Source organism: Lissotriton helveticus, chromosome 6 (assembly GCF_964261635.1).
Source record: "Lissotriton helveticus chromosome 6, aLisHel1.1, whole genome shotgun sequence".
NCBI lineage: Eukaryota > Metazoa > Chordata > Amphibia > Caudata > Salamandridae > Lissotriton > Lissotriton helveticus.
The window spans coordinates 1,415,142,697-1,415,155,715 of record NC_136067.1 but is presented as its reverse complement, the minus strand read 5'-3'; the positions used below and the strand labels follow the sequence as shown (position 1 = coordinate 1,415,155,715).

Sequence of the window (13,019 nt, the reverse complement as noted above, 5' to 3'; positions counted from 1 at the left end):
AAATAAATAAAATGAACGTGATATCACTTCACGGAATGTCGTACGAAATTGGGTATGTTAATTGTTACAAATATTAATGTTGGGGACTTGTGCTAAGCGCTATGGACATAAGTTATTATTTTCATGACGTGAAGCTAGTAGCGTACAATAAGTATGAATAAGTGAGACCAGTGAGAGCTCGGCATACAGCATGTATGCGTTCGCATTCCCTGGCGCACATGTATCTGGTCACTAGCTCCTATCTGTGGCCACTGGCCACAACAGAACCCTACGTAGTAATGCTTCCGTGAGCATGCGCAATAGGACAAATAGTGGACCATGCGCTAGTGAGTAGTGTCTCGTGTTTACGGCATGTGCTGTGGCCGATTCTGGCAGTTTTGTTTACGGGTAGGAACTGAGCTGTGTTCTAAGCTGCCTAGTAAAAATCTCTCACATTTTCACGTGGAAAATTGAGTGTTGCTCCGCAGAGGAATGTTTCGGCGTGATTCGCGCAACGTGAGTACATATATTTTAATGTGCACATGTTTTTGTAGAAAAATTGGTGTTTCTGAAGCTATTTGTAACTGGTATTTAGAAATAAATGGTCCACAACAATGTACTCCGCAGCACTGTATGCAGAACTGTTATGCGGTTCCTGCAACGTGAATCCGCTGTGTATTGAAAGGAAAGTGCAACAGTGGTAACGTGGACGCGGAATGTTAAAACGTGCTTAAAAAGACGATGTTGTGTTTTAGTGTTGGAATTGTTGTGAAAGAGCTGATTTTAGTGGTTTCATTCTTAAGTCTGTAATGTTTCACATTTATTTCCATGGCATGAAGAGGTCAGCATTCCCCTGTTACTTTAACGGGTGGCAGAAGCAGATAAAAAAAAACAACATACACCCATTTGTTTACAGCTGAAAACAGTTACATTTAGCCATTTTTAGTAAGGTTCACCTGGGTTAGTTTTAGTTTCAGATTTTCCGCTCCCCAGTCGGAGTTATTTATTTAGTCTGTGCATTATCTGTTGTGAGCAGATTTTTTTGGGGGGGAACATTCGGAAACACATCTTAAGATTTCCTGATTAAGTGCCACACAGATTCATTCATTTTTTTTTTCGGTGTCTGTGTTTAGTGCTGTAGGCACGTTCCGTGCCTGTAGAAGACATCACCTGGAAAACAAGGACATTACCGTAAATGGGGTTCGGTGATGCAGGCAGAAGAAGATTGCACTGTAGTGTGTTTGCATAACAACCTGTGATGATGGGAACAAGTGCTGGTAGAGTGATGTTTTTTGTTAAGCTCTAATGCCCCCATGAGTGACCCAACTCCACGCTCACCAAGCATTGCCCAATATTTACCCAAAGTCTTCACTCGAGGCAATTGTGAACTGTGCCATCAGGTTCGTGTTGGCCCAAACCACCTTCCAAATAAGTGTGCTCTGAAGTCATCTAAAATAGGTCCATATTCTCAGATCCCGCTTAGTATCCGCACCCAATCTCACATGGTGATTAATTCAGTTTTCCCAGTTATTACAGGCTAACCTTTTCTCGCCCTTTATTCCAGAAAGTGTCTCTTTAATGGTGAGCATCGTGTTCAGCCTCTGACTCAGTTTCAGTTCCTGATAATGTAAGGATCTTTACTTGATCCAATGTCTTTTCCTTCCCTAGGGAGATACCTAAGATCTTAAGGAATGAAATGCCCTCAGTACTGTTGCAAGTTCCCCACTATGTGGGTGACCCACAGACAAGGAGTCATTGAGGCAGTGCCGCATACTCTCCCTCTGATGTACTATGCGCAAGAGCCACTTTAAATTGTGTCAAACATGTCCAAATATACACAGGAGAAGCACAGTGTGTATTTATCAAAAGGGGGGAGAGAGAGATCAATGGATCAACGGACACTAATTACCACTAAGGGTGAGTGGAAGGTCCAGTTACAGCATGTGTCCGCGGGTGGTCTGCACTAACAAAGTGGGAGGGCTGAACTGTTCCTGCGAAGGAGGAGGGAAAAAAGGGGGGGGGAGGGGAGACTAAGAAGGACTACGTACACGCTGGCGTAACCAGAGGTGTAAATGTAACACCTGTGGGCATCCCTTTTGTTGGATGTAATTGCCTCACACACCCCGAAGGATGTCATGCTTCATCATTGGCGGTTGCTCCTCGTCGGGGGGGCGGTGCAATCCCCGACGGGCACACCTCAAAGAGGGGCACTTTGGCGGAGATCTTTTGTATCCAACTGCCCTATGGTGAAGTGTGGGTGTGTGGGCGGGGAGGCAACTGAGTCTGAGGTGAAGGTTAAAATGCAGTAAGAGGTACCAGAAACAATTTTATTCTGGTGGTCCCCCTATTGCAGTTAAAATCGTGAAAGTAAGCTCACTCAGTGTCACCTCGTTAAGTAGAGTGACCTATGTGGAGCTATGAAAAACAACAAGTGGTCAACATGTTTCTCGCAAACGGATAAATATCCTGCGATTCATCAGGACCTTAAAAAGTGAAAAATAATAAGAAAATTAACTCAATAACATGCTAATGTCATGTATATGGTGTGGTATGGGTATGCAGTTTACCTCCATAGAAAGTCCTATGCCTAGAATATGAGAAAGAAAGCAAATGCACATTAGTAATACATTTCTCATTAGAAACAGCAAGGATTTATCAACGCCAGAATGTGAATACAATGCGGCATGCTTGGGGCAGTGTGGGGAATTGTCACTACCTCACCATGCCAGGTGGTTTCAGCGTGCAGTGTGGTGTGCACACACACTCTAAAACTATATCGGTGAGGGGGTAGAGAATTTAAAAACAATTATAATAAAAACAGCAGGCAACTATACACACACCATGTTGACTCAAAGTGGCATCATGTCTCAAGAGTGTGCGAGTGGCGACATCTATCATTCAGTGTGTGCTATCAAACCTAAAAGGCTCATGTTGTCATTAAGTAATTAGCACCGGACTCACCTAAGGGTAAAGGGCTAAATACCACATGAGTGATCGGCGGGTCAGTACATCGGGGGAAGCCTTCAGACTTGGCTAGAAAATAGACATGTTACAACAGGGGTGAGAAAGAACGCTTCGCATGGTTCAGAATATGAAGTGGAGGCGCTGCACAAGATTACAGGTACCGGTATTGACTAAGCTGGGAAGTAGTCATGTTACACCTGAGGTCTGTAAAGACAAACCACTGTGTTCAGATGTATTTATTTTTAATTTATTTAATGGTGAAACGTCACAGCGCGGTGAGAATCTTGGCACAAGGATAGGCGAAAAAGAGACAGGAAGCCGGTGTTTAGCCTCCACCTGGTCAGGTCTCAAGGTGCGCCCACATCTTAAAAGGCGGAGGAATCTTAGTTCACATTAAATTAATTTTAATAAATGGACGCGCTGGCAAAGTAATCCAGGAGGTCGGTGATGGCCTTGCTGGAAAATAGACATACTGCAACGGAGGTCTGGACAACAAGGAGCGGTGTCTACGTACCGTTTGTAAAAAACGGAAGCGCTGCACAATGATTGAAGGCAGCCGGTATTATCGCCTGCAACCCGTCATACCTCAAAGCGTGATGGCACAGACCCGGTCCGCCTCTTACCTTGCTCTGCCCGTGTCCGCGAGGGATCACCTACCCATCTCCGCCGAGCCCGGATAGATGGTGTAGCACTCGTGGAGTTTGTTTTAAATGGAGCCTGGATCGGGGGTTTCGATCAGGGCCCCGCCTCCCGCCAAAATCACGTGACTCTGGCGGTTGATGGGTCGGCCATGATGTAGTGGTCAAATGGGCCGTGTAGTTCATGTGGAAGGCTGGCATTTGAGGGTTAGTTCTATCGGTTACATGGGGACAGAAATTAGTAATTACAGGTAGATCATGACTAATTCCGGGAAGCATTAAATGTCAGCTAATCTTGAATTTAAAAGCAGAATTGATAGAAGTCCAGGTCAAACTTCTAATTGGTTTTTCAGTATTCATAAATGATGTATAAACGTACACGGTAAGGGGCTGATAGGTCACGTGATTTCCAACTAGTATGTAGTGATTGTAATATTAATTTATATGCCCGGTGGGGGGCCATAGGGTCACGTGATTTAACCAGTATGAAGTGGTAATGATGTCCCATGTAGATGGTCTAAGACACACCAGCAGTAGGGTGTAAACCGTGTGTACCAGGGTGGGTTCGACCAGGGGGAGTTAACCAAGGAGGTTAATAGGATGCCTAACAGACCAAATCCAGGAGGTTAGTGTGGATTCACAGTGAATGCCACGGGATGTCTTCATTTAGCCCCCGGCTATCAGTAGAAAGTCGGTGGACCCATCTCTGCTCCTTCCGAAAAAGAGCATTTTTAGGGCAATTTGGACTGGATTCCAGAACCACCCATGTCATAGAGTCCGCGTTGTGATTGGACTCCACATAATGTTTGCACATTTTAGTATGGGTCTTTTTGCAGCGAAAGTTGCTGCGATGTTCAATAATGCGTGTTTTTACTGGGCGGGTGGTCATCCCAATATATTGCAACTTACAGGGACAGGTCAACAGATAAATGCAATGTGTTGTGTTGCAGTTGGTGTGGTGCCTCAGTTCCCAAGTGAAGGTCTCAGATAGCTTGATGGTTTTTTGTATCGAGGTGAGCCTGCACACAACACAGGAGCCACACGGGTAGTGGCCCGTGACTGGTGGTAGATGCCAAAGAGTTTGTTGAGTCTCTTTTATGGTTGTTTTAGGCCTAGTGCTGATCAGGATATCCTTCAGGTTCTGCGATCTCTTGAACGCAAACCTCGGTTGTTCTAAAGTCAGGTCACCTGTATTGAGGATCCCCCAGTGACGTTTAATAGTGTTCCTGATTTGGTTAGACAGGGGAGTAAAGGTGGTGACACAGGTGATAACCTGGTCCTCAACCGGTGCGGTCTCATGTCTCTCAAGTAGTGCTTCTCGGTTATTGTTCCGAGCCCGCTTTTTGGCTTTATAGACATCACTTGGAGGGTACCCTCTGTCCAGTAGGTTCCTGGATAGGAGAGTGGATTCCTTCTTGTAGTCAGATACCTCGCTACAATTACGTCTAATCCGGAGAAATTGTCCGAATGGTAGATTAGAACGTAAGGCCCTGGGATGGTGACTCTGAAAATGGAGCAGACTATTCCGGTCTGTGGGCTTCCTGTACATAGTCGTCTTGAGGGACCCTCCTTCCAGTTTGATGGTGAGGTCAAGAAAAGCAATTTCTCTCTGAGATGAAGACATGGTGAAGTGCAGGAATGGGTTCAAAGTGTTGACCCACCCAAGGAACTCAGCAGGGGAGGTCAGTGGACCTGTCCAGAGTATCAAGATGTCGTCTATGAAACGCTTCCACATCAAGATGTTCTCTCGGAAGGGATTGGATTGATGATGAATATGTTTATCTTCAAACTCTGCCATGTAAAGACAGGCCACCGATGGGGCAAAGGTGCTGCCCATAGATGTCCCCTGGGTCTGATGGTAGTACTGCCCCTTGTATTCGAAATTTTTTTCGGTAAGTGCCAAGGTGGCACACTCCATGATGAAGGTCTGTGGTGTATTGGAGTTCCATGCCTCAAGTCCCAATCTTTCCTCTATTACTTCTAGGGTGGCCCTCTGAGGAATATTGGTATAGAGGGCCTCCACATCTAGAGTAATTAAGAGATCGATTCGTGTAGTGTCCTGTATGGAATTCAACAGACGCAACACATCTGTGGTGTCCTGGATGTACGAGGGGATACTTTTCACCAGAGGCTGCAAGAAATGGTCACAGAATTGTGAGAGTGGCTCCAGGACTGAATTGATCCCAGACACGATGGGTCTACCTGGTACAGGGTGGGTCCCTTTGTGAATCTTTGGCAGGACGTCGAAGTAGGGTACCCGGGGGTCCCGTTTCATCAAGAACTCTGCCTCTTTTTTAGAGATCCATTCCTCATTTTCCGCTCCCATTACTAAGCCTGTTATGATGGTTTGTAGGCGTCTAGTAGGGTCGCAGGCAATGGGTGTGTAATATCTGCGATCATTCAATTGTCTGATGCATTCCAGATCATAATCTGCAGTGTTCATCAGAACAGTTGCTCCACCCTTATCCGCCTGTTTGATGGTGATGAGGGGATCGTTTGCCAGTGATTTAAGGACCATCATCTCTTTACTGGTGATGTTAGAAGGGTGCGGATGTTTGTCAAGTTGGTTTATCTCCTTGAGGACAGTTTGCTCAAAGGTCAAGACTTCATTAGGTACCATCCCATTGTGAGGTGTAAAGGTTGAAGGGTTGCGTAGACCCGAGTCCTCCGTGGGTTCGGGGGGTTTTCCCTCAAAGAAAGCTTTAAGCCTTATTTTCCTAAAGAGTGACTTGATTTCTCTTGTTTGTTGGAAGGGGTCTGTCCTAGGGGTTGGAACAAAGCCTAACCCTTTTTGGAGGACCTGTTCCTCATCTTCAGTTAGTACACGGTTTGACAGGTTGACCACCAGACTCATTTTGGTCCTGATCGGGTCGTGGTCCTCGTGTCCATCCCCTGTGGGCGGTTGTCCTCCCACTGTACTTTCTTTTCTGGCGCGTTCCCTCTTTTTCGCCCTCGCCCTCTGCCCCAACCTCTGCCTAAAAAAGGAGGGTGTGAGGTATTTTGGGTTGCATAGAACGGAGGATATTGTGGGGCTAGTGGCGGTTGAAAGTGTGGAAATTGTGGAAACTGACAAAAGGGGGGGCCCATTTGTTGTCCTTGGTATGGGTAGTTTTGAAAATTGTTTTGCCCACGGCCTCTACCCCTTTTAGGTTTAGGTGGCATTTGTTGGGGGTCATTGTTTTCGCTACTGTCAGAGCCACTGTTCGATCCTCTTCTTGACGAAGCTGCACTCGAATCCGAGTTATAGCTAGTTCCAGGTGGAACATAGTCATCCTTCAGATAGGGATAGACTTTTTCTTTAGAGAATTTTTTAATGTCTTTTTGTAGCTTCGCCACTTTCAGATTCATAAGATATTCTCTGTGATCTGCAATTTCTTTATTTAAATCAGCCAATTTGGTTTTAAACCCGGGATTGGGTACCGCATTCTTTAATGCTGCCTCTGCTGCTTGAATGCGAACTAGTAGAGCGTCAGCCAGTCGCTTGGCAGTATTAACGATCAGAATCAATAGGTCATGGGTGCACTTCCAGGACACCTGGGACCACTCGATCTTAAATTGTCCGTCCTCCCAAAAGATTCTTGGAAAGTTTTTAACGATCAAACCGTTGGGGGCAATCTTGGCCTTGAAATATTCCGCCATCATTGTCCCATGTATGGTAACTCTAATCCATTCTCGTTTGAGATCAGATAGTGTTTGCCACTCAGTTGAGTTGCTCACAGAGCTTGGCTCAACGTCAATGCCGAAAAGTGATGGTGTTCTCATAATTGCTGCTGCATCTTCCTCGCCGAAGCTCAAGCCCTGTCCCTCCATTGTGGAAGGGATTATGAGCCGTGCTAGGGTTTGAAAGGGGGGATGGAGAAAAAGGATACAACCCCAAATGGGGGTGTGAGTAGTGAGCAACAACCTAGTAATTACAGGGTTGCTAAATGGGGGATATGTCAAAACTAACCCACCGGTATGAGACTCCCACGGTGTGCACCGTGCAAATATATTTATCAAAAGGGGGGAGAGAGAGATCAATGGATCAACGGACACTAATTACCACTAAGGGTGAGTGGAAGGTCCAGTTACAGCATGTGTCCGCGGGTGGTCTGCACTAACAAAGTGGGAGGGCTGAACTGTTCCTGCGAAGGAGGAGGGAAAAAAGGGGGGGGGAGGGGAGACTAAGAAGGACTACGTACACGCTGGCGTAACCAGAGGTGTAAATGTAACACCTGTGGGCATCCCTTTTGTTGGATGTAATTGCCTCACACACCCCGAAGGATGTCATGCTTCATCATTGGCGGTTGCTCCTCGTCGGGGGGGCGGTGCAATCCCCGACGGGCACACCTCAAAGAGGGGCACTTTGGCGGAGATCTTTTGTATCCAACTGCCCTATGGTGAAGTGTGGGTGTGTGGGCGGGGAGGCAACTGAGTCTGAGGTGAAGGTTAAAATGCAGTAAGAGGTACCGGAAACAATTTTATTCTGGTGGTCCCCCTATTGCAGTTAAAATCGTGAAAGTAAGCTCACTCAGTGTCACCTCGTTAAGTAGAGTGACCTATGTGGAGCTATGAAAAACAACAAGTGGTCAACATGTTTCTCGCAAACGGATAAATATCCTGCGATTCATCAGGACCTTAAAAAGTGAAAAATAATAAGAAAATTAACTCAATAACATGCTAATGTCATGTATATGGTGTGGTATGGGTATGCAGTTTACCTCCATAGAAAGTCCTATGCCTAGAATATGAGAAAGAAAGCAAATGCACATTAGTAATACATTTCTCATTAGAAACAGCAAGGATTTATCAACGCCAGAATGTGAATACAATGCGGCATGCTTGGGGCAGTGTGGGGAATTGTCACTACCTCACCATGCCAGGTGGTTTCAGCGTGCAGTGTGGTGTGCACACACACTCTAAAACTATATCGGTGAGGGGGTAGAGAATTTAAAAACAATTATAATAAAAACAGCAGGCAACTATACACACACCATGTTGACTCAAAGTGGCATCATGTCTCAAGAGTGTGCGAGTGGCGACATCTATCATTCAGTGTGTGCTATCAAACCTAAAAGGCTCATGTTGTCATTAAGTAATTAGCACCGGACTCACCTACGTTCTTTCTCACCCCTGTTGTAACATGTCTATTTTCTAGCCAAGTCTGAAGGCTTCCCCCGATGTACTGACCCGCCGATCACTCATGTGGTATTTAGCCCTTTACCCTTAGGTGAGTCCGGTGCTAATTACTTAATGACAACATGAGCCTTTTAGGTTTGATAGCACACACTGAATGATAGATGTCGCCACTCGCACACTCTTGAGACATGATGCCACTTTGAGTCAACATGGTGTGTGTATAGTTGCCTGCTGTTTTTATTATAATTGTTTTTAAATTCTCTACCCCCTCACCGATATAGTTTTAGAGTGTGTGTGCACACCACACTGCACGCTGAAACCACCTGGCATGGTGAGGTAGTGACAATTCCCCACACTGCCCCAAGCATGCCGCATTGTATTCACATTCTGGCGTTGATAAATCCTTGCTGTTTCTAATGAGAAATGTATTACTAATGTGCATTTGCTTTCTTTCTCATATTCTAGGCATAGGACTTTCTATGGAGGTAAACTGCATACCCATACCACACCATATACATGACATTAGCATGTTATTGAGTTAATTTTCTTATTATTTTTCACTTTTTAAGGTCCTGATGAATCGCAGGATATTTATCCGTTTGCGAGAAACATGTTGACCACTTGTTGTTTTTCATAGCTCCACATAGGTCACTCTACTTAACGAGGTGACACTGAGTGAGCTTACTTTCACGATTTTAACTGCAATAGGGGGACCACCAGAATAAAATTGTTTCCGGTACCTCTTACTGCATTTTAACCTTCACCTCAGACTCAGTTGCCTCCCCGCCCACACACCCACACTTCACCATAGGGCAGTTGGATACAAAAGATCTCCGCCAAAGTGCCCCTCTTTGAGGTGTGCCCGTCGGGGATTGCACCGCCCCCCGACGAGGAGCAACCGCCAATGATGAAGCATGACATCCTTCGGGGTGTGTGAGGCAATTACATCCAACAAAAGGGATGCCCACAGGTGTTACATTTACACCTCTGGTTACGCCAGCGTGTACGTAGTCCTTCTTAGTCTCCCCTCCCCCCCCCTTTTTTTCCCTCCTCCTTCGCAAGCACAGTGTGTAGGCATGCATTTATCAATATATTTCATTGTCACATTAAAAATACAGTAAATGTAAGCTGTCTTGAGTGTATCGGTCGGAGTTTGAAAGTAAGCTCAATGTCCACTTTTGCCATCAGCACTCCCACTCCTGGGTCTCTCACAGCGGCAGCCTGCTCGTTGATGAAGGTGTAGGACACTGGTCACTGTTACTTGATCCAGCCAGTTGACTGATTCGCTCTCAGGAAAACAGTGCAGCGAACACCAAATAATCTGACGCCCATGATAAAATTGGTGAAATGGGCTTCTGTGAATGAGTCCTGAATCCTCTCCAACCACAGTTCCTGCTCAATCTTAGCCTTTACTATTCTTAGGGGGCACATTCCTTGACTTCAAATCATTTTTGAGCCTGCTAATACTATGTCTCCTGTAAGGAGGCCTGAAACTTTTGGTGAATTTCTTTCCTAGCACTTTTGCTTCACGTCGCCTGTGCTATAGATTCATGAGGACTCCTAAAACTGATTGCTTAATCAGCAAGGAGGACTCCTGCTGAATTCCTCCCTGAGACGGTGCAGTCAACCATTTCCAAGTGCAGTGCTATTTCAGTGTTTTGTGCATGGTGGGTTACATGATGGTGCAAACATTTGTATCTATATGTTTCCCTGACTCTACAAACATGGCCACTGGAAGGATCTCTCTAGAAGATGGTTGTACGGTCCTCCATCTTTAAATTATGTATTCTTCTATTCATGTGAGACTTATCCATGCTGAAAACTGATCTGAGATTAATTCTATCCATGTTAGCCTTAGTAATTGCATGGGCCCTTACCCAAGTGACCAGCATTGATTCTCACGCCTTTTCAAGAGAGTTGTGTATCATCAGTGTTAGAAATGGGGGTCTCTGATTGGCAATGGCTGGCGCCAATGTCCAAATAGGGACCCTTCTTCCTAAGTCAGGGCAAGTGGGCTACCCCTTTTGACAACCCCAGTTCAACCCTGTGGTAACGTGGCACAAGCAGTTAGGCCTATCTCAGAGGCAGTGTGCGAAGCATTTATGACTATGCACAATAAGGCACTAACAACACCACTAAAGGACACAAGTCAAGTAGGTATAGAAAAATAGTATCTTTATCTAAAGTTTAACTCCAGACTCTCAAAGCGTTCTTATAAACTACAAGGTACGTAAATCAGTAGGGACTTAAAGATGCAATAACGTATTCACCAGGACGTGAAATTGACTGAGTTCAAGGCCGGGGCCTACGTGACCCTTTGCGCACCAGATTCCTGCCGTTGGAGGGGGACTCAGCGCACAGCTTCTCGAAGAAGCAGAGACAGTGACAGACGGACTCCCAGCGACCACAGGTCTTGGCTGCAGTTGTCCGCAGCGTATACCGACAAGGATTCGGGCACTCGGGGACAGGCGGGCTCTCAGCGGCAGCAGCACGCGGCTGCGGCTGCGGCGGCCCCGGCTGGTGATGGCGATGACTCTCGTCGTGCAACTCCGTGGTGGGCTCACAGCGGCAGCAGCTCTCTCTTAGCTGGGGTGGTCCACGAGACGATAGTGACAATCTTCAACAATGGTGAACCGGGCACACAGCGGCGGCAGCTCTCCCTTAGCTGCGACGGCCCACAGGACAAATTACGATGATGCAAAGTTGGAAAAGGTGCGGGCACACAGCGGCAGCAGCTCTCTCTTAGCTGCGGCGGCCCGCAGGAAAAATCACGATGATGCAAAGTTGGCCAAGGTGCGGGCACTCTGCGGCAGCAGCTCTCTCTTAGCTGCGGCGGCCCACAGGACAAATCACGATGATGCGACGTTGGCAAAAGAGTGCGGGCTCTCCGCGGCAACAGCTCTCTCTTAGCTGCGGCGGCCCATAGGACAAATTACGATGATGTAAAGTTGGCAAAGGTGCGGGCACTCACCGTCAGCAGCTCTCTCTTAGCTGCGGCGGCCCACAGGACAAATCACGATGATGCAAAGTTGGCAAAGGTGCGGGCACTCAGTGGCAGCAGTTCTCTCTTAGCTGCGGCGGCCCACAGGACTAATGATGATCTCGACCAGGCTGGCACAATGGTGGGCACTCAGCGGCTACAGCTCTCTCTTAGCTGCGGCGGCCCACACAGGTTCAGCAAAGGTTCCGAAGGTGCAAATTAAGGCGGGCTCTCAGCGGCGGCAACTCTCTCTTAGTTGCAGCGGCCCACACAGATTCACTGAAGGTACCGAAGGTTCAAATTAAGGTGGGCTCTCATTGGCTGCAACTCTCTCTCCTCACAGTAGAACTAGAGGCTCCGGATTACTCGACGGAGGCCCCACCTGCAAGTAGAATTCCTCACACAGGGATTCTGACGGCTGGCGGGGTGAAGTCTAATGTCCCTGAGACTTCAGCAGGAGGCGCTCTCGATTCAGGCCCTCGGGTAGTTTCTTCAGCAAGCTTGGTGAAAGTTTCAAAGTCCTTTTCTCTGTTCACTCGGACAGAGTTTCGTCTTGACATCCAGAAGGAGCACACTTGAATAAGGTTCCAGCGAAGCATTTTATACCTAAAAAGTCTTTGTTCTCTAAAGTCACAAATCACTGTGACTTTATTTTCCCCCTGACCTTCTGTCTCTGGCAGTTCTAAAACCTCTCCTGGTTTCTTGTTACCGAATGATCTATATTCTAAGAGTTGTGCATTTGTCATTGTGCATTCCAAACAAACAGTCCTGAGTTTACCTCTAGTCACATTTCCACCTATTTACCTGACAGAAATCTCTGGTCTGCTTCTGTTTATCTTATTTAGTCAAAGTTCCACACATCAAAAAGACTCAATTGGGTGGTGGTGGTTCTTTATGTATTTTTTTTTTTTTTGCTGTCATTTACTGGAATGCCATTGGCTCTGCAACTTTATGCTGGCCCCACTATCCTTCATTTAAGATAACATCTTAAAAAGTGGCTGATTTGATCATTCCTTTTCTCTTGGACATCTTTCACATCAGTAACCCTTTATGTGGGTGGCAGCTGAACTCTGTTAATTGCATTCATTCATTCATTCAGATTTCTGATGTTTTCCATTTAATGTCAAGAGAAATAAAGATGAGAGCCACAATGCAACATGTTCTATTATGCTTGCAGCAGGTTATTTCATTACATCCTTCGATTCTGGACTTATACCTGACCAGTCATACTATTCTCATTTTGATGACTTCTTAATGGAACATTTAAGTCTGTAACATTATCATTTTTAAAATCCTGTTTTTTCTTTGCGAAGTGCTCCAGCTAAATTCTAAACAAAGGG

At 46.2% G+C, this 13,019-nt stretch overlaps 1 protein-coding gene across 1 annotated transcript in view; it reads left to right on the top strand.

Moving 5' to 3' along the window:
* The first annotated feature begins 326 nt into the window (after positions 1-326).
* The window catches only part of LOC144761773 (uncharacterized), a 101,105-nt gene continuing 88,412 nt past the window's right edge, over positions 327-13,019 (top strand). The window contains exon 1 of the mRNA XM_078647018.1: positions 327-495. Within this exon, the coding sequence (XP_078503144.1) occupies positions 472-495 (24 nt within the window). The 5' untranslated portion in view covers positions 327-471. The remainder of the gene's footprint in view (positions 496-13,019) is intronic.